Genomic DNA, 27,050 nt, shown 5'->3' on the forward strand with positions numbered 1-27,050 from the left:
CAATGCATTATAGCTTGTCTGAGGATTATCAGCCCTTAAGTACACAGAAATGCCAAAAGTAACCTGACGTTTCCATCAAGGGAAAACAAGGTGGAGAACCACTGATGTTCAACAATTTCCAAAGTCACTAAGATTCTCCCACTCTGATAAAGACACTATTTAATGAAAACAGCAACACCTTCCCAACAAACTAATCTAGTGCCATCAGATTAAAACTGTCAGGAGATGACAAGTAATGATTAGTGTCAAGTAAACACTTGTGGTCCGATTTCCACACTACCACCCTACAAATTTCAGGCCATCTGACTGTCAAACAGGCAACAGAAGCTGCAAAAACCTGAGAACTAGCATTAATGAAACACATGTATGTCATAAGGCTATGACAAAATGCTGTTGTTTTACAGCTCAGACCCATTTCTAGAACTCTGTGGCAACAAACCTGACTTAACTTTCTTCACAAAGACTGCAAAATACTTTCTAAAAGCTTTTGTCTTTATGTCATGATGTCTTTTGCCATCTCGTTATGTTTTATGTCATGTCTTTTGTCTTTATGTTTACAGATGACGGACGTCACCTACCTGGACTTGTGCAAAGTGTTTGACACTGTCCCACACAACATACTTGTCTCTAAATTGGAGACACGGATTTGACCAATGGACCACTCAGTGGATAAGGAATTGGCTGGATGGTTGCACTCAAAGAGCTGCGGTCAAAGGCTTGATGTCCAAGTGGAGAGTAGTGACAAGTGGCCTTCCTCAGGGGTTGGTATTGGGACCAGCGCTGTTTAACATCTTTGTCAGCGACATGGACAGTGGGATTGAGGGCACCCTCAGCAAGTTTGCCAACAACACCAAGCTGTGTGCTGTGGTTGACAGACTGGAGGGAAGGGATACCATCCAGAGGGACCTTGACAGGCTTGAGAGGTGGGCCCATGCAAACCTCATGAAGTTCAACAAGGCCAAGTGCAAGGTGCTGCACATGGGTTGGAGCAATCCCAAGCACAAATACAGGCCAGGCAATGAGTGGATTGAGAGCAGCCCTGAGGAGGACTTCGGGGTATTAGTGCATGAAAGACTGAGCGTGAGCCAGCAATGCACTGTCACAGCCCAGAAAGCCAAGAGCATCCTGGGCTGCATCAAAAGCAGCATGACCAGGAGGTTGAGGGAGGTGATTCTTCCCCTCTACTCTGCCCTCGTGAGACCCCACACAGAGTACTGTGTTCAGCTCTGGGGCCCCCAACATAAGAAGGACATGGACTTGTTGGAGCGAGTTCAAAAGAGGGCCACGAAGACGATCTGAGGGCTGGAGCACCTCTCCTATGAAGACAGGCTGAGAGAGTTGGGGTTGTTCAGCCTGGAGAAGAGAAGGCTCCGAGGAGACCTTATAGTAGCCTTCCAGTACCTAAAGGGGGCCTACAAGAAAGCCAAAGAGGGACTTTTTACAAGGGCACTTAGTGATAGGACAAGACTTTAAACTGAAAGAGGGTAGATTTAGATTACATATAAGGAAGAAATTCTTTACTATGAGGGTGGTGAGACACTGGAACAGGTTGCCCAGAGAGGCTGTGGATGTCCCCATCCCTGGAAGCGTTCAAGGCCAGGTTAGATGGGGCTTTGAGAAACCTGGTCTAGTGGAAGGTGTTCCTGCCCATGGCAGGAGGGCTGGAACTAGACGATCTTTAAGATCCCTTCCAAGCCAAACTATTCTACAACAATTCTATGATGAGGATAAACCAATCCACTCTATATCACAAGCTGTGGAGTCTGGGATGAAAAAGCACATGTTAATACTTGGTTTTGATTCAGAGAGTCCTGAAGAGAGATTTGTATGGTCCCTTTTTGGAATAATAATTCTTCATATCACTTTCTGAAAAAGTAAAACTTCTGAAGCTGAGATGTCTCAGCCCAGGGTGGAATTAGGTCTTGCTATGGAAAAGACCAAGATGAAACAGAGGGAGGAAAAAGTTGCAGCAGTTAACCATATTATGTCTCCAAAGAGGTCCAGAAAACCCAATTCTACGCCATCATTCTTAGTTTCTTGAATGTGCTGACAAAATAGCATAACTTTGACTATTGCTTCATAAATACAGTGTCCATTATTCAGTACCACAGGGGCACCAGAATCATGGCACATACTAAGCAATGAGCATTAATCCCCTTATAAGTAACTCCAAGTGTCAGGATCAGTGTGCTGGGAAAAAGAAGACCCAAACCTACTCTATACTTTTTTCCTCTAACATTTAGTGAAAGTAAATGTGTAAATGACTAGTTGTTGGGTAACTTGCCATTTACCATACGCAATAAGGACTAGCAAACAGAGTGAAAACTCAAGGATTTTATTTTCCTGCCGTAAGCAATAAAAAGAAACAAAGATGGCTTCTCAGCCCTTTATGCCTCCACAGGTATAAAGAATCTAATCTCACATTCACAGACTACATGCACACCAAGAGCATGAACCATGAAAAGAAAATACAAAGAACCACTCGGGGGGCAACTCCACAGAAGCACAAAGGCCTCTGACAAATGAGTACAGGTCAAGCACAGAGGCAGTCAGGAGAACTAACTAACTGATTTACTGTCTGCTGAGCCATTAAGTTCTGACATTCTCCTTCAGTAACCCTTCAGTGGAAGCTGCAAGATGTCTTTTAGAGAACAGCACCATTTATGTCCTGAACACCTGGACTGTGCTAGAACAACCAATGATACATTCCTGTGTGTTACAAAACCGCTTGGCAAATAGCAGATGAAGCAACACACTATTTGGTACCTCCTACTACTTTCATTTACTCAAAAAGGATTACATTCACTAAGTTAGTAATCTGAACAAGAAAATGTGTTAATTTACAACTCTGTTTTACCTTTGAAGTCTATCTTTGACTCCTTGCTCAATTACCTTTCCGGCTTAGACTTGGGAAATTTATTTGTAGGGTACAGGAAGAAAAATAAAGTGTATGACCATTGTGAGACATCCAGGAGTTCATACAGAAAACCTGTACCTATATAAGGCAGCCAAAATATAACAGTGTCCTGGTTTCAGCCAGGATAGAGTTAACTGTCTTCCTAGTAGCTGGTAAGGTGCTATGTTTTGAGTTCAGCATACGAAGAATGTTGATAACACTGATGTTTTCAGTTGTTGCTCAGTAGTGTTTAGACTAATGTCAAGGATTTTTCAGCTTCTCATGCCCAGCCAGCGAGAAAGCTGGAGAGGCACAAGAAATTGGCACAGGACACAGCCAGGGCACCTGACCCAAACTGGCCAACGGGGTATTCCATACCATGGGACGTCCCATCTAGTATAGGAACTGGGGAGTGGGGGCGGGGAATCGCCCCTCGGGGGACTAGCTGGGTGTTGATCAGCTGGTGGTGAGCAATTGCACTGCGCATCATTTGTACATTCCAATCCTTTCATTATGCTGTTGTCATTATTATTATTTATTAGTTTCTTCTTTTCTGTTCTATTAAACTGTTTTTATCTCAACCCACGAGTTTTACTTCTTTTCCCGATTTTCTCCTCCGACCCACTGGGTGAGGGGGAAGCGAGTGAGCGGCTGCGTGGTGCTTAGTTGCTGGCTGGGGTTAAACCATTGCAAACAGAAATGTTAAATTTACAGCAATTGTCCCAGGACATCGGGTTTACTTACCAGATTGGAAGTGGGGATATTTGCAAGAACAAACAAGAGCACAGCAAGCATCATTGTTTAACAGTTGTACACACTACAAGGCAGACTTACATCAACAGGCATACTGTGCATCATACAGAAGTAATTTATTCTTACAGTATCACAAACAAATTGAAATGACCTAGCTAATTTCCCAATGAAAAAGTGTTTATACACAGACACTTATATAATGATATGAATCAGTGTACAACTTTCATTTTCAAAACTAAGTTTAAAGAAGCATACATAAAAAACATGCTAACAAAAACAGATTAAGAATACCCATGATGCAAGTAAAATTACCAGTCTTATTAGAGGAGATGGTCACTATTACAGTCATAGTATAATGCATAAATACACGACGATAAAAGTATCTAAAAACTCATAAAACCACATCAGCAAGGGTTAGGAAAGTGTATTATGTACTGCTGAATGACAGCCTAGGAGTAAACTCTTTAAAAATATATGCATGTGTAATAGCATACTATTTCTTACCGTACTTTTATCCTTCAAAAGCTTTTCTATCACTTCAATTAACATTTCCTTTTGCTCTGGATCAAGACTAGAAGGAAAAATAAAAATTTTTTACTCATTTGGTCAGACATATCTGAAATTAAAAGAGGTTAGGTTTGTTGACCTTTAGACACAAGCTGGGAACCAAGAGCATTGAAGAAACCACTTCCAGAAAAATCAAGTATTCCAAAGAACTGATTGTAAAAGAACTTGACTAAAAATAAAGTTAATCATGGAATACAGAACTGAATTGAAGGAGTATAAAATTAGATTATAAAGATTATCTTTATGTTATACCACTTATGTGTGTTCTATAAGAATCTTAATACTTAAACTCATAAAAATTTTAGGATTTAAGAAACATTAGGCACGCAAACCAATTAGGGAGAACTTGACTGAGCTTCAGATGTTAAGCCACAAGGATCTTACTCCTTTTGCAGAACAAAATTCAGTATGAATGAATTCAGCAGTGAATGAACATCAGGACAAAGCAGAACAATACCTTTATTATCTAATTATCAATATAATGCCTCAAGAAGACATTTAGTTAACTTCACTAATTTTAGTCAGAAGTATTGGAATTCAAAAATTTGGACATTGTATTCAAGTGTACCTATACAAAGCTCATGTGCAAGCTAATGAAAAATAGACTGCTTAAAGTCCTACATAAATAGTAGAAACAGAGTAAAAACAAAAGTTGCAAATAACAATCTTTGTACATCCTTTTCATATTCAAAGAGCAGAGAAAAATTTGCCAGGAACATCAATTATTGTCAACCTTGCTTCTTAGGTAGGTAAGGACCAACTTTTCATTCCACCTACTTCTTCATCATGGATGTATAGAGCATGGAAGAATTCAAAGCCAAGGCAGAAGAAAATACAAAAAGTAGCTACAAAGTGCCATAGAGATGTGTAGTTCTATGCCTTTGAAAAGTCATTTCAATGTGGATACTATTGCAGATAAGTAAGGAAGTATTTGGTCATTATTTTACAATGCTGAGTGATGAACTGCCCTAATGCACAGAGTATATCCTTTCCAGCTACAGATTCACAAAGTGAATAACTAGCTGCATACTACTTAGCTAAGGCTCTAATACCTAGCAATACTAGAACATGCTAAATGGATAACAAAACTTTGTTAGAAGCCACCATTAGCATAAACAAAGCAACAGCATATCATTCCATAAGTACTTTTACGATCACCTTTTGTTCCAACTTCTATTCTTCTCAAAAAAGGTTTACTGGATCTTCTGCCAAGGACCAAAACCCTCAGAGGAAAAGCCAAAAGTCTTTCTAATAGGCCTTATTTCAAATTTTGAAAGTTGATATAAAATTTAAAGAGAGAAAGAAGTGAGTCCTTGTTACTAAGAAACTTTGAAAAATATCAATTTTGTTATGTGATCCAGAAAATCTTCAGTAAGGGCTCTGATAACTGAATTCACGTTCCTCCCTCTCCTCTTTACTGATGTTTCAGATGAGGAACGCGGCATTCTTGGAGAGAAAATAAAAGAACAGGCTAAAGAGCTCAGAGTGATCTGCTCCCATTGTGGTATCTACTAGTAGTAGTATGGAATCTATTAATAATAGATTTTTATTTGATGTGGACTATTAAATGGGACTTTTAAAAAGTCCTGTTTGATGGGACTTTTTAAAAGTCCTTTTCCAAATCACTGAAAGTAAGTGCAAGTACGCGGTAAAGTTTTCTATTGATAGACAGAAGATACTAAAAGTTTTGACATGCACTCTAAGTGAAATAACCAAGAGATCTGACATTTTCAATGATAAAATTACTTCAATGTACGTAGCAACGTTGATTGCATTGGGCACAAATGTTGCTGTTCACACTATGCCTGAAATCTTTCCTGTTTGATATGTAAGCTTCTTGCTGTTAGGACTGATTGAACCACTAATGAACAAGCTCTTCTAGGTCAGACATCCATCCAAACACCATGACACTAAATGCAAGGAAGACTGGAGTATTGAACCTACATCCAGATGTCCGACTGGAGCACTAACTGAATACAGGACTACCAAACAGGTAGAGAAGTCACAGAAACCAAAATTAAATGGAGCGTACAGGCACTATTAGAATAAACTGTTACTCCTTCTTACTCAAATGCTTGCAGGAGTTGGAGAAATTAGATGTGGGAGAGTATATAAACTGTTGACTGAACTTCACATCAAAAATCTATCCCCTTCAGAATTCTGATTTTGACCAACTTCACAGCAAGTCTTCTGAAATTACTTGCTCATTACAAATAGGCCAAAAGACAGCCTTGCTACCAGTATGTGATCTATATCGCTGAATTGTGGGGCTACCAGTTGTGATCCTTGTTGAAAAGTCTGCTGAGACTGCCCATTAAAGACTCTTATTTGCAGGCAAGCCAACTGGGCCTGCCTGTGGACAGGTTAATTTGATAGCCTATTCACCAGTTCCCAGTACTGCTGCTTCTTCAAGTGATCCAGAAAACTACACTCTCTCTCCCTTGGTCCTGCAGTAAACCAGTGCTATCAAATACGGCATTTGTACAAGTAGATTTTGAAAATGTGATGATAAAAGTTCTCATGCTTTCTATAAGCAGTTCCCAAATTCTACTACCAAAGACACAACTGTTAGTTACAACTCCATTCACAAGTAACCATGAGCTTATTCTGGTCCAGGTAAGGTGGAATTTGCAGCTACAGCAGTTTGAAAACTTGCATTACGATGTCTAGGATGTTTGCATGAAGTGAAAACTTGTGAAAGATGTACAGGCCCTCTAAACCATTAAGGTAACCTTTATAGAATGTCAATTTCATTAGTTTTCCTTTGCTATGTGAGCTAGGCATCCATTTTACTACCAGTCAGGAATTCATGGAAACTAGAAGGGAGTGAGGCCAGTTTCTCCAGATTATGCTGCTCAATTTTTTTACCATAAACCCCACCTTTTTGTGGTACTTGCAAGGATGATTTCAAAATCTTGCCACTGACATCATATAAGCATAGGATACCATCTGAACCAGAGATAAGAAAAAACACAAGTTATATCTGAAGATGCAATCATATCTGGAGATTGGATGAAAGATGGATAAAAGGTCTTATAGTAATCAAATTAGATTTCACCATCTTCCAGTTTTTCAGCAATCACCAATAAACTCTTTAATCTGGACTAGTAAAATAAAATTTGCCTGTCCTGAAGAGAAGAAATGGAAGCATCAATTTAAGGTAAAATTTCGTGGACTAGCCTGCTGGCACTAATAGACCATTACGGCCAAACTCCTCCAAATAGTTTTGATACTATTCAGGAAATCAAAGCATATTCTGTGTATGGAGTATAATTCAGGCCAAAAAGACTCTTCTGTGCTGGAACCAGATGCTAACAAAAAAGAAACTATTCAAATAGCAGAAAAGGACTAAAATCCATTCCCTCTTGTTAGGTTACATGATAAAAGGCTTCTCTGCAGAGGATTACAGAGATGGGGGAAACTCCAATACCATCTTGACCCAGCTACTCCCAGGGCCATCACATGAAAGCACTCAGCTCATTTAAAAAAAAAAAAAAAAAAAATCACCAGAAGGAAGGAGCCCCAGCTCAGGTTCTTCCAAAAGCTGCCATGGAAAAGCCATCAGCATTATGGTCCTAAAATGAACCTATCATGACAGAGAGGCTCTCCAAAGCACCTTTCAGACTTAGGGGTGTTACTAGCTACAGGGCTATGAGACTTACTATGCAAAGCCAGAAAGAGCATTTTGGGATTGTACAAGACTTACTATGGGATGTTTATGGGAGAAATTGGAGGCAGGGAAAGGGAGGGTTCTAGATGATTTCAGGAGAAACAAGCGTAGGAAAATAGAGGGATAGGTGCATTAAAGGAGCCAGTTGGATGTAAATGCTTTGCTGCTCAGTATGCTTGTCTGGCCATGCTCTGTACCTAATAACCACAGTCTGTTCTGTCTTCTCATTAAACTCTGTTTCTAACTATTTCCCTGGGTGAGGCAGTCTCTATTCTGTGTGCATGTGCAATATGGAGATCTAAACTCCAGCAACTGGAGTCAGGCCACGGGTTATAGGGACCTGGATAACTGCAGCACCAGCAATCGGAGTAAGTATGTATGTCAGTGTGTGATTGCTGGAGACTATCAAGCCAGACTAGGTGCCTTGTGAAGCCAGATATTGAAGTGGGGCCATAGGTCTGGGCTGGACATGTGTGCGTGTCTCCGAGTGAAACAACTGGAGATTTTGGCTACCAGAGGGACCAGGGCATCCAGGCGAACTATTGGAGAGACTGTAAGGCCTGGAGGTTGACTGAGATACCCATTTGTGTGTCTCAGTCTCTCTGTTCCTCTTCCCTCTTCCTCTCTACTCAGTAGGAGACAACTGGAGACAAGGGGATATAAGGGTCAGTTACTGCATAGTCTGAGTGTCTAAATCCAGCTACTGTGGGATTCATATCGTCTGAGTGAAAGGGTGTGGGCATGTGTGTGTCTGACCCAGGGGGTCTGTAACAGCAAGTGCAGTGGGGTTGCAAGCATTGTGCGCTTTTATGTGAAAGTGCAAGTGACTGGGGAGACTGGGGATGTAAGGCCAGTTACTGGAAAGACTAAGCATCCAGGACCATCACTGGTGGATCCATATTGTACATATACAGGTCCACTAATGGGCCTGCATCCTGATCAGCCAGAGCGTGCAACAGGATAAGGCTGTTGGTGCCAGTTTTGCCTGCATGAGTGCTGTTTTCCGTCTGTGCCGATTGGTATAGCTGGCTGCATGCATGTATGTTGTATATGTGTGTATGTGCCCATTAGGAACACACGCTCAGCCTCGCTACTGGTTGGTCTGAGGGGGCATGGAACTGCAGCAGCCTCAGGCTACCTGATTCGGAACCCCTAACACTCTCACCCTCCTCTTTTTGCATAGGCGAAATAAAAGATAAGTAGTAGAATAAATGTCTGCCGTTATTTTGGAAAGCTACAGGTTCTCTTGCCCCCACCTGTGTAAACTAGTACCCACCTCTTTGTAAGAACTCTTCCACAACAAGAATTTCTGAAGAGGAAAGAAGAAGATTTGGATTTGCATAGATAAAATTTCTATGAGTTAGTATTCATTTGTCACCTGTACTGCAAACTACAGCCTTCAGGATGAAAGACACAGACACTAAACACAGAAATCTTTGTTTCTGAGAATACCCATCGAAACAGTTGCTACACAGATGACAATAACCGGTATATTAAAAACAAAAGATAGCATATCGGTTTCTTTTTGTACCTCTTCATAGTTATCCTGTTATTCTAGCAAGAGACTTGCCTGCATTCCAATCAAATCAGTTGAGTGACAGAATGTGTACACACTTTATACTTTTTAAGAAATAGATCTTATATGAGAGACATGCCAATCCCACAGTAGTCTTAATAAATGTAGCCCACAGCTATCTCAAAATTGCTTTTCAGTATTTGTCAGCATCACTTACCTGTACAGTTTTTGGATTGCATGGGCTGCGTTCTTCCTCACATAAGGGGATAAATCAGAAGATGCTTCCTTAATAGCAAGCATCATAATAGGAACAATAATTGGGACACGGATACTGGATAAAACTCTTAAAGCACTTGCGCGGATTAACTGATTAGGATCCTAAAGAATGGGAGAGAAGGGGAGAAATAAAATAAGATAGTGCAGAAATGCATCATTAAATTCTCTGCAGTGTTTACACTCATTAGTGACCACACATTAAAACATGTAAATTTATCTGACTATCAGTTAGGCTTGCAAGCTAAGGCCACACTAATAAGAAAATGTGCTAAACTTCAACACTAGAAACCTTCAACAACCAAAAAAAGTTAAAGAAAGTAAGAAAGAAAACATTGAAATATTATTAAAATCTGGAAATCTGGCAAAGGAAAACATTAACATAATTCACTTTCCCAAGCAAAATATGGGAATGATGGATAAAAAAGACTAAAATTTTATTTAATGACCTGAAACATTTTCTGAAATCCAAGTGGAATTCAGATATTCTGAAAAACACACCTAACTCAGTTTTATTACTTAAACGTAAGAACTGTCAAATGAAAATGTGGTTCTCATTTACGACACTCCTACTCAAGTTCTTGATAATACATCCATTTTATGCTTTACTGCAAGATATAAATGGAAGCCAGTAACAAAATGAATTTTCTTAAGAATGTGTCAAAATATTAAGCTAAATGTTTTGAGACTTTCTTCTATTTCCTACCCTCCCTTCTTTCATCCCAGTACTTGCTCCCTTTTTATAATGCTAGGTTTAGCCTGGAAATCCAACAATAGCACAAAACATCTGTATTTGGAGCAACTGTTATGTAAACCTTGTCCATTAATCATGGGCTTAGGACACATGGGAAAAATATTGCTTAATCAAGTAAATCCTCTAAAATCTAGCAAACTGAAATTGCAGCAGCATTAATTCAGTGTACTGTCTACCAGAAGGGCAATTCCCAAAGAACATTTCTCTCAAGGACTGAGAGTTGGCAACATGGGTTTTCAGACTGGTATTACTTAATAATCAGTTCATCTAAACTCTCAAAATTCCTACATCTTAGCAGCTTCTGAGTAATAAGTATCTGGATAGTGAAAGCACTTACTTTGACAGTTTTTGGAAAAACTGCTTGTTCTTAACAGAATATCTCCAATCAGACAAGTTTAAAATACATTAAAAAGTTCTTCCTAAAGAGGGAGAAAAAATCTCCACATATAAAGCCAAATTATAATCTTCATTACAAAACCAGAAACAAAACATTATAAAAAATGAACAGAATTAATTACATTTGCCTATCTTCCACAGCAGGCTTAGTAATTTCCTTAGTTGCTGAAAATCTCAGCTAGCTTGGAGTCTAGTTCCTTGCCACACCACCACTTTTTTGAGCTACTCACAGCCACAACATTTGAGTTATCCCCTCTCCTTTTGTTCCCACTAGCCACAGCTTTTTAAAAAGTTATGCCATGAAATCTGTTCACTGTATACATAGCTCATTAAAAACATCAGATACAAAGTCATTCCAATTTTAGCTTTTCATGGCAGTCACAGATAGTAAAGGTAGTACACATGACGTTGAGATAAAAGCTAGAAAAGAAAGGGGCAGAACACTCTCTAGTCAGTTGTGGGATGCTGCTACTTTGCACACCTGCTGCTCTGTTCGCAACATTTTCCAACAAGATGCAAGGTCTGGGTCAGTGACATGACAGAAATTAATTATGAACCTGGAATAGCCTTACAAGAAGCGTACAAGAAAAAACCCAACCTTCTCTTATAAAAACTGGCCAAATTTAAGGACAGAGACTTACTAATCTTTCTCTTCTCCATGATCACACTTCAAAGGCAATCCTAATCTTTGTTCTCTAATCCCATTCCCCATTGTGATCTGAATTTAAAATAAAACAGTACAAAATCCTATTTCTTCAGTGCTTTTTTATTAAAAGTAGCATGTGCAACACATTGAATATTTTAATTTAGGTACTACTATCTTCCTCATATTCCAATTCTCTGTTGTATACAAAGATCTATGTGTAAAAGGAACACAGGTGGTTCAGGGTAATAACAGTGTCTTCCTTCTACATCCATAAGCTACCTTGGAAAGTGAAAAGGCATTCCAGAAATTAAATGCTGGGCATGTGAATTTGAGAGCACCGATCTGCTGCTTTACTTTAGTGAAGTAATTTTACTTCATGCAGGCTTAGCTCCTTGACGAGGTTTGAAGTAGCACAAAAAACTTTGTCAATGATATAACTTGAAACTACTTTATTGGATGCAGATTTACACAGATATTTTAGTTGTGTGATACCAGCTCAGAATTCTCTATGAAATGTTGTTTAGTAGTCACTCACTTTTAAAGCACGCTGGAAAGTACTGATGGACAATAATGCTAGATCTTGCTGCTCCTCTGCGTATCGCATCAGATAAACATATACAAGCTTTTTTATCTGAAAAGAAAAACACAATGAACTCATTATCAGAAAGTTTTAGAATTCTATAAAACTAAGTCCTAGATTGCACATTTTCATCAACATTTTCTTCTTTGAAGGAAGAGTTAATATAACACTGGAGTACTCACATGCTTCTCAAATGTCTTATGAATTACTCTAATTCTTTTAATAGAAACTCCCTGAGGTGCTGCAATATTACCTAATTAATGATAGTCAGATGAATGCTAATAACACAAATACTGCTTTATATTATCAACTAGTAAATAAACGACTTGAATAGTCTAAGAAGTTGACATGTGACAACTGACCATCTCAGCATCTGTCACGTTTTTTTCCTATGGAAAATAGATTAAACTCCAATAGCCAAGGATTTCAACAAGTCCATTTTACTTTACGCTGAAACTCAAAATCAATTACTTTAACACATTTGAAAGAGAATACAGCTTCCAGCTGAAGTGTGGTAACTTACACTATTTAAATCTGATTAAAAGAACACTTCTGACTATGTCTTGGACAAAAGCAAAGAGTATTAGATCCACCTTTGCCTGACTACAAGCATTCAAAAGATGTAGCCAATATAAGCATGCTACAAAGGATGCAATGTTCAAAGAATAAGACAACCTCAGTATGATTTGGGGGGAGGAGGGTATTCAATTTAGTTACTTTACCCCCTCATGGCCACTGTATGCCCAGAAAACAGCAAAAACATTTTTTACATTTGAGTTGTAAACTGACTATTGGGGTTTATAATGGAAAATTCTGAAATACCCTCAACTACAGCTGTGCTATAATTACTGTCACTATCAGAAGATGTATCTTTGTTCCAATTCTGACAAAAAGCATAATATTGAAACACAGAAGGTTACACCATACTAAATTATTTGCTGTTGAGCTATAGACGAGCAGCAATCAACATTGACCGCAAGAGGCCTATGCACTGAATGACTGCAGGTGTGCAAAGAAAGCCTTCTTTCCTTGAAACTGCTCTTTGACTAGAAATGGAAGCACTTAAAGCTTCGTGACTACACTATTCTTTTACCATTTACATTCATTCAATGTTAAAATGCTCCTCTCTGTAAAAGTAATCATAACAGGGGCACATTAGGCTTGAGGAACACAGGCAGATTTGTTTAATTAGTTTATCAATATAAGCACATCAAACTCCATGAATTATTGACCAAGACTTATTTTTGTTCTATATCACCAATTGTTTATTAGGTCACTTTTTGTATCCTTACCATCCATGACATGATGCACGTACCCAAGTTGAGGTCAGCATGTACTTATAAAAACAAAAATCACAAGGCACTTCTGTAAACAGTAAGACACTCTTTGCTTCTCTTAAAACAAATGAATGCGTTCTACTGTTTTTTCACCTCCATTTCCCTGTATCAGAGCATTCAGCCCTGATTAAAAAAAAAAAACCAGCAGCCATTTCTGGGCAGGAAAGTCACTCGGGGACAGAGTCACTCAGATGAACTGATGTATTTTATGCTACTGCATTGTAGCAATTTGTATGGACAGATTTGTGTAAGAATTCTTAAGGACAGGGAAAAATTTGACAAAACACTTTCTGAAAACAGTATTGGGATCAATGTACTAAGAATCTGATTTAACCCAGTAATTTGTCATCATTTCAAAAGCACCCTAAAAACTGGACAATGATAAAAGGTTTCCAAGACCCAGAAGTGCTAACTAGATGGCTTTAAGTATAGCTACATTATGACCTAAACTTGCCATCTAACTAACCTTGATACAGAAATTAGTCAGCTGGCTTTACTGAATGCCCTGATCTCTTTTCAGTTTAACAATCTCCTCCCTCACAAGTATGTTAGCACTAAATGGTGGAAAAACAAGCAATGAGGGAACTTTAACTACAGCACAGAGGAACACATGTGAATTCACATAACTGTTTATTTGTTTTAAAATATAAGAAAAGGCCCATAAAATAGAAGCAGTGAAAGGCTTTTGCTAATTAATGTTAGGTTATGTGACGAAACCTTGTCTGCATACCCACAAAGGAGCACAGAGATACAAGTGGGGTGGAGGGTTGTTTGCAAGTAATACCCTGCCCTAGTTTCTCCTGAGCCCACGACAGGAACCATCAGCCCAGAGGGGCAGAGAGACACAGTAGTAGGAAGGAACACAAATTTAGGTCTCAGAGGATAGGACACCCTGCCAGGACCCTCCTAGGACCACCTCAAGAGAGCCTCAGCTCCCATGTCCAGGTGTTAAACCCATCAAGGGTCAACACCTGAGCACCTTTCAGACTGAGGGGCTTTTCTGTGTACAGGTACGGGATGCAGATGAACAGTATTTTAGGATTGCACAAGAGACTCATCATGGGATGTTTTGGGGAGGAATCAAAGTGAAGGAAAAGTAGAGGGAATCTAAGTGATCTGGGTAGGAACAAGTAGGGGAAAATATAGAGATAAGCAGATAAAAATGTCTGGACACATCTAAACAGTTCGCTCGTTTGTACAACTCCCCGTCCGTGGCCTGCACTTGATCAGCACAGCCTGTTGTATTTTCTCAGTAAATTCCATTTTTAACTATTTTCCATGGTGAGGTAGTCTCTATTCGGTGTTAAGGTGCATGTATGTGCCAGCAACTATGGTCAGGCCGCAGGCTGGAGGACCCATGTGTCCATGGGCACCAGCGACCAGAGAGATCAGAGTGAGGGAACTTAAGTGCGAATCCAGCAACTGGAAAGGGACCTCACGTCATAGGGGCTCCTACATCCATGGTGGCCAGCACCTGGAACAAGTGAAGGTCTGGCCACCAGCACCTGCACTGGGAACACAGGCCAGAGGGCCCATGGACTGAAAAGACTGGAGTATATGAAACCAAGCACAAGCCCATGTGTCTGTGGTGCCAGTGACTGGAATACGTGCAGCTGTACCAGTGGATCAAGCTACACTAGCTGGCAAGTAGGTGAAACGGCCTGGGAAGGAGGCAGATTAAGGGTGTGAGCATCTAAGGGTGAGACCACAGAAGTTGGCTATGGCATAGACCAGGGGAGCCCCATTCAGCTGCCAGCAAAACCAGATGGTCTGTGGGTGTCTAGAGGCAAGAACCATGTGTTTGTGTGCATCTCTTCAAGGGCACAACCACAGGGGGTTGGCTAGAAGAGGACCAGGAGAGTTCTGGACAGGTCCAGTTGTGTGCATGCACATGTGCACACACCTGTGTGTCTAAGGGTAAGACCATGATGGGTAGCTACTGGGGGACCAGGGGAGTCCTGGTTTACATGTGTTCATATGCGTACAGCAGTTTATACCAGCAACTGAAATAGCGCTGCAGCCACAGGGGCTCATAAGTCCGGGTGCCAGCAACAGGAGTGACTGGGATCCAGGGGTCAGCCCCTGGGCAGACCATGTCTGAGCCCAGCTGTTGGATGGATCCACACTGTACATACGTATGTATACGTACATTCCCGCTAGCAGACCTTCATCTTGAACGGCCAAGCTGCTGGTGCTGGTCTGTGTTCATGTGAATACCCCATGTCAATTTATGTGGCTGCCTCTACATATGTATTTCTTTTGCGTGTATATACACAAAACATACATGTGCATGTGCACACCTACCAGCAATATACTCCCAGCCTCATCACTGGTTGGTCTGGAAGCCTGGAGCTGGGGCAGTCTTGCCTCTGTTGGGCTAGTGGTTCCAGCCCTAACAGTTAAAAGCACTCAAGATAAATAATACTGTTCAAGGCACTCCCCTTTAGTGTAAGGTATCTCTGTTCAAAACTGGACTTACAGTACCCATAACTTACAAACACAAGTTAAAGAGGAAGAGAATATTTAACTAGTCTGATTCCTTGCCCCATTTCCTTTTATCACTTATTATTAAAAGTATAGTTACAATTTCTAAAATTAAATACAGTAAGTTCTGAAAGACTCTGAATTGTCATCTTTGCACACTTATGTCTCCTTAACTTACCAGAGCTCAGTATTTGGCCTCAGCCAAATATGTGCATTCTTTCAAAGAATGGAAAAAACAAAGTTTTAAAATAGTAGCTAAATAAGAATAGCTTCTTTAAAGCTAAAATTAGATTCAAACTTGACTATTACTTTCCATCCATGTAAAACAAGGAAGAAAACAGACATATCTGTGAACTGCTACATCGCAGCACAGCAGAGAGAGACAGGAGTTTGCCAAAGTTGTTACTGCAGGAAATATAATCTTCAGTGCCATAAGCCAGGGAAAAGCAACTTTTTGTTCCCATTAATAACAGAGGCTGACGTACATATCTCTAGGAGAGGAGGGAAAAATTGGAGCATGCATTCAATTGAATTCTCTTCTTAAAACCCAGTGCTTCAAACCACCATTTCCTGCATTTTTCCAAAATTATGATCCTGTGCAGTAGGAAGTAACTAATAACCCTGCATGCCCACTCTGCTTTCCTCAAACTGATACTAGTTGGTCACTATGCAGTCTTGAACTACAAACTTACAGATGTGATTTTCATCCAGATTTCATTTGTCAAGTCAACTATAACTGACACCTCTGCACTGGAGCTGACAGTGTGTGCATAGTACTGGTAGTGTGCATCAGAGTAACATCTTTATAAAACCTCTGGTTGGACAACTTTAATGCAGATGCTGCTTTAGATTTCCTCAAGCTACATAGTAAGCCTGTGGATTTAAACACATTAAACACAATCTCCACTTTTTAACTTCCTAGAAATTTGAATTTTCACTAGTCCCAAGATGGACTTTTTTTCTTTTTCTTGCTTTCTTATTAAGGAAAAAAAGATACAGAACCAAGCTACTTTGTGTGTCTAACACCTGATATTGGGGCAAGAACAGACACTTATGCTGCTAAAATAAAACAGATGGTAAACAGCCTGAAAAAAAACCTTATATTTCTGCTATTTTTTTTATCTACAGAAATCCTGAAACCTATTATTAAACACATCATCTTTTTAATTAAAAAGTCACACAAATTAGTGCAAATTGAATAAATTTAGACAAGCAACTTGTCTCAAGAAATTAACTACTATCGCAGATGATTCTGACTCTGGTCCTTCATCAGCTGTTTCTATAGGAAGTTTAAATTGTTCTTGTCTGCCCCTTCATATACTCCTTTCATAACTCTTCATACAAAATAAATGAGTAAGGTCATATTCCCAAGATACGTGTATGGCTTTGCTTTAAAGTCTCCACGTCTTGCAAAACATAAAAGTAACAAAGATTTCAGATTACACGGCATATTAGCAAAAACTTCTTCTCTGCTCAAGATGGGACCTATTCCCTGCCCCAGTCACATCTCTCCAAAAGATTCTGAGATTTGAAAGCTACTTTTCTGTAATCTTCTGGAATCACAGGCATTCACGTTAATAAAGCATTAAACAAATTCTCTGAACTAAACTACTGAAGTTAAACTGAACTTCAAAAGAATCAACATCTAAGTATTGTGAAATAAAAAATTATTTTAAAACACACTTCATTACACATTTTGTCTAACCACGAATTCATGACTTGTTTAACTAAGTTAAAGTGATCTCACTCTGCAATCCTAATGCTGACACACTCCTTTTATAAATATACTACATGATTAGAACAGTGAAAACTTTTTTACCCAACCCTTACCTCTCAGCCTTGATCTGCAATAGACATTTTCAAATACAATGTAGCATAATCCCTCCTCAAACTTTGCAAGCAGTGCCACACCTCAAATAAACTATAGTACCTCTTCTCAAAATTACCAACACACACTTCCACAAACTTTCCCTAATCAATCAGTTTTTTAAATGTAAGCAGTTATTATTGCTCCCTCCAAATCATCCAGTAGGTTTCCTTTATTTACACATTAAACTATTACCATAATGCTGTCATGGAAATTAAACCCTGAGAAATTCTAATAAAAAATACTAGAGATTTTATGGTTTATGTTGAAGTCACATACAATTAGATAAAATTTGCATGAACAGATCTTCCATAACAGTATGCTTAATGAGCTACAGGAATACCTCAATATTTTTACTGGCAACATTCTTCACAACAGCAGGAAACAGCTCAGAAGCATTTTTGCCCTTCGCAATCATCTAAGAAAAAAAAAAAAAAAAGAGATAGACAATTCTTAGTAATGTAAGAATATAATTTGTTAGAGTGGTTTGTTGGTTTTGTTTGTCTGGTTTGTTTTTGTGTTTTGTTGTGGTTTTTTTTTTTTTAAAAAGAGACAGGCATTTATTCCAGATCAGTATTTGAAACCTGATTTCTATGAAGTCGAGGATAAACTCTGATTTTTTTGTTAACTATTAGACATTACAGGATACTATTCATACAATGAAACCCCACAGTGCTGGCTGGTTATGAGTTTAGGGGGTGGAATCAATGAACTGGACTTTATCACATTAGACTGCAAATCATTTTTAATGCTTTAAAAATTACTTAAAACAAACATCTTGCTAATCTGAAAAGCTTTACATAATTACCTTTCAGGAGCTGCTATCCAAAACAAAACAAACAAAAAAACCCAACAAAAAAAGAAGTTACACAAATTTAAGTCCTGTTCCTTTTCCCTGGAACAATCTTGCTGTACAACAAAACCAAGATAAAAAAACCCCAAAACATCACACTTTAAAAACAAAGCAAGGTTGTTTTCCATAGCATGTTAAACACAAAAGGCCTTAAAGTGCTTATACAGAACAAAAACAAAAAACAAGGTAAAGGCAAGATCAGTCAACACGCTGTGGGTTTTTTCTTTTTTTAAAAAGGAAGAATGTTTTCAACATTTATCTTGGAGAAATCTGAAACTAGGGCATGTGGTAAACAATAAAATTGTCTCAATAAAGAGCACAAACAACAAGACCCCTGTTTAGCTTCAAGCCTTGCATGAACAGCTTCAGAAAGAAGTTATTTATAAGAAACCAAGTATATTAGAAGGAATAAAATACTTCGGTATACAGTACAGCTGCACAACTCTTACTTCTTAGATCTAATTCCAGCAGAGTGTCTGCCTGTATGTCATGTCCGAGCTGAAAACCCTGGAATTTCATGAGTGTGTTATACTGTTACAGTGGTGCCAAATACAGACTCAGAGCACCCCCAGTTATGGTGAAGGGCAGGATCCAGTCAGCCAAACATCAAGCCAATCAGAAGGAACAAGTGCTCACTAAGACAAGCAAATGTGCAGGGATCCAACACAGGAACATGAGTTCCGCAACTGCAGGTACTGCTGTTCACAGCCATCTCACATTTCCACCATTACTCAACATTATACAGCTGATTAAACTTCATATTCCTAACTCACAGGTCTGTTTGCGTATTTCATTGATCAAACACATTAAGGGCATAAAGAACTAGGATCTCATGCAACAAAAGCAAGAAAACACAAAACCAGGCAATACCTTGACAAACTGTATAGTTGGAGAAGGTTAGAAGAAAGACACCAGGAGAAGAAAGAAGGTAGTTACAGTTCAAGCTATAACTGAGTGAGCCTTTCAAAAGGGTTTAAGAGCAGCTGTCCAGCATGGCATTACAATTTAACCAACTTAACATCTTGAACTATTTCTTGCAGTTATATTAAAGCACAGAAAGTGACAAACTAAGAAGCACGTACATTGTATGGTTTCAAGGGGTTTCAACTAAGAATCTAAATTAAACCACTGCTCTCAGGACTGGGTGTGTCTTTGTAATAAATGCCAGATTCAGAATGACCAGAGTCAAGTAGAACTTAGCAGCAAGATGCACTGCAGAGAAGTATCATACAATAAAATATTATCAAACATATCATCTTGATGCAACAGAAGTTATATTATTCAAAAATAGGGATGATTCTATAGCCTGACAAGCTATAACAGTATGACTCTAGGCATTACTTGCATTATTTAACTGATCAACCATAATAGCTCCAGTGTACCATGTAAATATGTATTTAGGGTCTTTTAAAAGAGTGTATTTTGACTCATTAAGTCATAACGATTAGTGTAAATCCTCCTTAGCCCGTGGATCATTAACCTGAAAGAACATAATGGTTCTTGCCAAGACTAAGGTCTATCATGTCATTTTTGTTGCTGTGCCTAGACATTCTCCAATCGTGTTGTCTTATATACCTGGAGTTCCTGCACAGACAGAAACTTTCACTCTAGAGTAAGTTCTATGCAATGTCAGGCTGTACTAAACTTTTTTTTTTTCATGACACACACACAGAGACATGGATGAAATTCTCTGTGGGAAATCAGGCATTTGAATTTGTTTCCTCAATTTATGTTCTGAAACCTTCAGGAGCAAAATTCCACTGAGATTTTTTTCTTCCCAGATTAGAAATTTAGACAGGTTTCCAAACCTGGTAACAAGAATATCTTGGTGGTTGTAATATCAGTGTATGTTTTAAAAGAAATACCAGCTATTGTGTTTTCATGCATATAGTAGAATAAACTTGGTTCTTTATACACTTCAAATTTATTTCTAAGCCAGCAGTGCTGCTTGTAATCTTCCAAAGACTGCAATTATTTTATGGCATGCATATAAGGAAGAAACACAAAAAAATAACACACTGACTGAAAAAAAGATGTCATTGATCATTGAAGAAGTCACACGTAAGTGTTTTAGCTGAAGGTAGGCTTAGACACCTTCATGTAAGAGGGGGAGTGGAAAGATCAAAACTGGACGACTACTATGCTTGACATTGTGTTATTAAAAGTCACTGTCTGCAAGACAGGTTTGGTTTTATTTGTAATGAATCTCCTTCTCCCCAGGAGAGAGTTTGCAAACCACCTTAAAGGAGGAAGAAGCAGCAAAAGGAGCCATAAGCAGTATTCTCTTGGTACTTTTCCATCACACCTATATGGACAAATGAACATTCTAGTAGGCTTCAAGAAGGTGAAGACTAAGAAAACTGTTGGCATGCACAGCTTCTTCGCCTACCTAAAATTAGTGAAAATGAGCATTCCAGTGAGACACTTGAAACAATACTCTGACAACGGATTTCCTTTTTCCTCTAATAATAAGGCTAGAGGAAGCCTTTCATCTCTGCGAAACACATCTCATCCCTGAGAACTCTCTAAATGTAAGCACACAACTGGTAACACACAAGCATCTTTGTGCCCAACAATAAAATTATCACCACTGCTACAAGGCTGTTTTGGGTTTGTGTGGCAGGGTCTTGGTAGCCGGGGGGCAAGGGCTGCAGGGGTGGTTCCTCTGAGAAGATGCTAGAAGCTTCCCCGGCTTCAACTTGGACCTGCCTCTGGCCAAGACCGACCCAATCAGTGAGGGTGGTAGCACCTCTGGGATAACATATTTAAGAAGAACCTGCAGCGGGGGAGGAGAATGGAATGTGAGAAACCCCTCTGCAGATACTGAGGTCAGTGAGGAAGGAAGGGGAGGAGGAGCAGGGGAGGAGGGGATGCCCCTGCAGCCCATGGTGAGACGGCAGGCTGTGTCCCCCCCCAGCCCATGGAGGGGAGTGGGGGAGCAGATGCCCACCTGCAGCCCGGGGAGGACCTCATGGCGGAGCAGGTGGATGCCCCCAAAGATGGCCATGACTCCGTGGGAAAGCCTGCACTGGAGCAGTCTGTGCCTGAAGGACTGCAGCCCGCAGAAAGGACCCGTGCCAGAGAAGTTCGTGGAGAACTGCAGCCCATGGGAAGGACCCCACACTGGAGCAGGGGAAGAGTGAGGAGTCCTCCCCCTGAGAAGGAAGGAGCAGCAGAGACAACGTGTGATGAACTGACCGCAACCCCCATTCCCCATACCCCTGGGCTGCCGGGGGGAAGAGGTAGAGAGAACCGGGAGTCGAGTTGAGCCGGGAAGGAGGGAGGGGTGGGGGGAAGGTGTTTTAAGATTTGGTTTTACCTCCCATTATCCTTGTTTTGATTTGATTGGCAGTAAATTATATTAATTTTGTTTTTTCCCCCAAGTTGTGCCTGTCTTTTCCCCATGACCATAACTGGTGAGTGATCCCCCCCATCCTTGTCTCGACCCACGAGCTTTTCTTTGTATTTTCCCATCATCATCCCACCGTGGCGGGAGGGGGTGGGGGGAGGGAGGGCAAGGGGCAGGCGGGCAGGGAGGAGCGAGCAGGCAGCTTCAAGGTGCCGGCTGGGCTTAAACAACGACAAAGGCCTTATGCCAATTGTGCAAGGTCCCAGTCCTGGCCTGTAAAGCTCATTGTTTCAGTTTGCTATGTGAACCAGAGGTTGGTACCAGGTGTCTGTTACAAAACACAGTTTAAGCACAAGATAACAGCAAATGCCTTGAAAACAAGGAAAAGACTGAAAACAGAGTTTTCAAAACACAGTTTAAGCACAAGATAACAGCAAATGCCTTGAAAACAAGGAAGAGACTGAAAACAGAGGATCCAGTAATTCAACAGCTTTCTTGCGGTCAAGTAATGGTCAACCTTACAAGCTAGAAGGCTGTTTCTGCTTTAAGAAAAGAAGCAGCAGCTGAACAAGGGAAAAATATCCAAGAAACAGAAGGTCCCTCCTGCCATCTGGGAAAGTAGCACTCTTCCAGCATTGCGCAGCGCTTAGAGCAGGGACAGAAACCAAGGACTGGGAACTTATAAAAGGACAAAAATCTGGAATTAGGAAATGGGGGAGCAGAAGAAAGAATGTGCTCGATTCAGTTCTGCCTTCCCTTGCTGAAGAGCTCTTGAGCCTGATCGTGTCAGCCTAAGACCATCAAGGACCACAGCTATCAGTGCCAACTACACATCTCCAGCTTCAGGCTATCATACATTTCTAGGAAATTAAAGAAACAGTTGTTAAGAACTGCTTTGAATATGTAGCAGCAGCAGATATTTATGATGAGTGCATTTGCTCATTGTGCACTCATTTACAATGACAGCATTGTTTGTAGGGAAAAATGGGAAAAAAAAAAAAATCTAGTAAAGCTGCCCCAACTTAATAGTTTCTAATTCCCCCATATATATACACACACACATTCAGTTGCAACAGTTTCCAACTACAGATAAAGATCTGGCCATCTTTTTGAAAAAGAAAACCAAGGGAGCAACAGGCAACTTTCCCCCAACCCTCCTGCCCACAGTAATAGCCAGAAGAAAGATCTTTTCTGAGGGAAGCAGAAGAATGGAAGTTACCATTGGCTGAAACCATGGCACTTTTAAAGGCCATTATTTCTTGCAACAGCACCTCTGAATGCCAGACTCTCACTGGTCAAACCCTGAGGAATCCCACATCACGCTGGAGAAGATGAACCAAGAAACCTTTCACCAAACAAAAAACTAAATGATGTTATGAAATAGTAGTTGATAGGTTACCCAGATACAGTAAGTAATTGATGTCTCTGGCAGGACTAGGATCAAAGGCAAAAGCAGAAGACAATCAGCTCGAGTAAAATCTCCATTACTAGAGGATAATGAAGGGAGAAATCGCTACCTCTAGAGTCAGAGGAAGGAACACAATCTCATGATACAACCTGTACCTACTCACCTCAGTACATGCTTCGATAGGATTATCCCACATAAAAACCAAGCAAAACAAACAAAAAAAAACACATCCAGAGGAGACTGAAGGAGCAATGAGAGAAAGCAAATGCAGAAGTCCCAAAAAAGAAAGGTCAAGTGGACACTGAACAGCTTTCCATAGCACATTCTTCTAAAACTTTTAAAAAGAAATAAAGGGACTTTATCAACTTCACGATGTTTAGTTTATAGGGTTTAAACACACAATGTTGTTAAACATTATTTGATCACTTCTATGGGCACACTGTTCACCTGAAATACTTAAGACAAATATATAGGCAATGGACTCAATTAAAAAAAAAAAAATCCTTATATAATCTAAAAAAGTAGTAATGCAATTTGCCATTTTACTCCTGTAAATTTCTGTGCTGAATTAAGACACCAACTGAAGCTTCTCTGATGGAACCATTTCCTACTTAAGATCTCATCTCCCTACAGAAAATAGTTATTTACAGGCATATTAAAATATTTATGTAACTGTGCCAAAAGTATATGACTGAATATATTTTGATACAGCAATTTCTACACAGAATTCCAAATTAAGAACTTCACAGTAGCTTTTAACACAATTTAGAGATTCAAACGCTGATGTGGTACAGGATCTGTAAAGCAAAAACAGTATTCCCATCCAAGAAATAAAAACAGTAATAAAAGAACAAATACCCTAACAAATAAAAGTGATAATTAAAAAAATCACATACCCCAACAATCCTTTTCATAGCATCCAGCTTTGCAGAATCTTTACTGCTTTCCAACATTTGTTTTAGGTCTTCATTTCTATGGTAGAAACACAACAAAGCATCAATTAGAAAAAGTAAAAAAAAACCAAACCCACAAAACAGAATATCATTTTTATATTCTTGATCAATTCAGCAACTTAAGGTGAAGTGCTGCTCCTTCTTACCCACTTTTAAATTGTATTTGTTAACATGCTGCCCTAGTACAATGAAGTGTTTAGTAAAAGAATCTTATCAGATTCTAACAATAATGCAAGCCCAAGCAACTTTCATCTGCCGTTAGCTGAACCTTGTCTGGAAGGTTGAAGTCTTGAGGCAAGAGAAGAGCTCAATTTGAACCAAGAACACATTTGCTCCTCCCTTTTCCTCCCAGTGTGGGCTAGATGCAATAGACAGAGGCTGACGTGTTTGTGTTAAAATATAGTATCAGTTTACATAAATCACTGAAAAGCCCAACAGCAGACTTCAGTATGGTCTGAATTTCAGTGAGAATCAAGCATATAACCTTGTTTTCATCTGCTTTTCTGGATTGTAAACTGCTATCCCCTGTCCTCAGGATTAAAAGACTCAGATCTGTAGTACATCCATTCTACATGACATAAGATTAAGATAGCCCTATGATTAGATACATATCGCATCCAAGCACTTTTTACAGCTGAAATAAAATTCTCACATGAAAGTATTAAGTCAATAAGGATGTTCTCTCACAGATACAGCTTCTCATTAGCTGTCACTAATAAGAAACCGCACCCTGCTTGGCTTTTTAAATGCAAGGAGATCACAGTCTAACTGCATTTATAAACTCTGAAAGTTTACAAAAAAGATTCTTTGAAGAAATAGTCTTTTGTAACGCCTAGATTGCTTGAGTACTAAAAGATACGAAGCAAACAATGGTTCAAGAAGAGACACCTGCAACATTCCAAAGAACTCGGAAAACTCCAAGTTTACAAACCCTACGACCTTTCACATAGCAAAGGACAACATAGAAATCCAGTGTGGTAGGTTGACCTTGGCTGGACACTCTATCACTCCCCTCATCAGAAGGATTGGGGGAGGAAAATAAGACAGAAAAAAACCCTCATGGGTCAAGACAAAGGCAGTTTTATAAAGCAAAAGCAAAGGAAAACAAAAGATTTATTCTCTCCTTCCCATCAACAGGTGATGTCCAGCCACTTCCCAGGAAGTAAGGCTTCTTCTTGTAACACCACCCTAAGTTGACAGATCTGTTAAAAGTAACAAATGCTGTTATTTCACAGACCTTTTCCTACTGCCGTCCTCCCAGCTCCCTGGGATAAAGGCACACCTCCCTCCGCATTAAGCTCTCCGGTTTTCTGATTTCGCTTTCAAGCATGCCTGTGTTCATCTCTGTATCCTCACACTCCTTTTAGCCACTCCACAGTTTTCCCTCAGCTCTATATCCTTATTTCTGATATCAGAAATCAAATACTTGTTGGTTTAGGGTTGTACCTAAAATACCTTTAATGATTTGCCTTTTTTACCTTTTAATCTCTCTGTATAGTTCTGTTTGTAATTAACTTTTTAGGAAGGCTAGCTTGATTTAACTTTTGGCAGCTCTATTCCCATTGTTCTTGGCCACAGAGACAGCTTATTTTCCTGATCATTCCTGTCCACCTATTCCTCATAGGATACCAAGTAAATCTCGGTTCTTTTAGATCAGCTTCAAGGACCCTGCCTGAGACTTTGCTCTAGTTGCATACAGAAATTTCAGAGACTTCTAATTCCTTCTGTTTAAGTCTTAATCCTTACCTTATAAGCTTAGCTTGTGAGAGAATCTCTATGACAGTTATCAAGGTTACATAGCAGAAGACTCGACTTCATTTAGAAAGTTGCTTCTAGTCCTACACTCCTGCTTCCAGCTTCCCATTGCTATTTCACATAATCACGCACAAATTGAGATAGAGATATAGTAAAAGCTAAAGCACAGGACAGTATTACTAAATTGTGATCACGTACTTCTCGTATAATTGGTAGGAGGATGCTTTGGTTCCTCTGCACAACCAAGACAGCAACTACTTTTCAAAAAAGATAGCATCTCACTAAAGAATCAAGAAGTATTGCATGAATAACAACTGCTTAAGATTCAAGTCTGGGAATATATTTACCTAATAAAAAAATTAACAAAAAAGTTAACACACAAAAATAAGAATATGTCAAAAAAATTTGCAAGTGAGAAAGTAAAGAATGTGGAAACAATAATTTGAACTTGAGGATCAAGTAGCAAAAATGGAGGAAGTTACAGAGCACAAGATTCAAGTACTTGCTGAAGACTACCTTCCAGAAGTTCGGAATGACAAAAACAAGACAGTAATCACAGAATGAGTATGAGTTACCAGTGTAACAAATACAAAGGAAAAAGGCAAAAGGTGAGTTTAAGTCGATAAGACAGAAGAAAGAAGTATTTAATGATGAAACATATTTCTAACTGCTTATAGTAAATATTCTGTCATATATCTCAAATTAAAACATATTGAAATGTTAACAGGGAAGATACAAACCAGAGAAATTAAGACATAAAGACCTGCTTACAGCCAGCCTTGCTTTCTGAAGAGAAAACCGGGGGGGGGGGGGGGGGGGGGGGAATAGAAAAAAACCCCACCAGTTCTTGATGAACCCATTTGGAAATTAATTGCTACATGACTGCTGTATTTTTTTTAATCTTTTCTAACAAATTATAATCCAGGATTAGCAAGCATTAGATACTTACAGAGTAAAATATCGCTCCATAAATTCATATGGATCAGCAGCAGC

General features: G+C 39.4%; 1 protein-coding gene across 5 annotated transcripts in view; it reads right to left on the reverse strand.

Moving 5' to 3' along the window:
- AP3B1 (adaptor related protein complex 3 subunit beta 1) overlaps positions 1 to 27,050 on the reverse strand; it is a 164,990-nt gene that overhangs the window by 127,523 nt on the left and 10,417 nt on the right. For all 5 annotated transcript variants that reach the window (XM_030004425.2, XM_030004427.2, XM_041120733.1 and 2 more), the window contains exons 2-6: positions 24,246 to 24,321; positions 18,083 to 18,157; positions 12,007 to 12,102; positions 9,620 to 9,780; positions 4,154 to 4,220 (exon numbers count right to left, since the gene is read on the reverse strand). In XM_030004425.2, the coding sequence (XP_029860285.1) occupies positions 4,154 to 4,220; positions 9,620 to 9,780; positions 12,007 to 12,102; positions 18,083 to 18,157; positions 24,246 to 24,321 (475 nt within the window). The remainder of the gene's footprint in view (positions 1 to 4,153; positions 4,221 to 9,619; positions 9,781 to 12,006; positions 12,103 to 18,082; positions 18,158 to 24,245; positions 24,322 to 27,050) is intronic.

The sequence above is a fragment of the Aquila chrysaetos genome, chromosome Z (assembly GCF_900496995.4).
Source record: "Aquila chrysaetos chrysaetos chromosome Z, bAquChr1.4, whole genome shotgun sequence".
In the NCBI taxonomy this organism is placed as follows: domain Eukaryota; kingdom Metazoa; phylum Chordata; class Aves; order Accipitriformes; family Accipitridae; genus Aquila; species Aquila chrysaetos.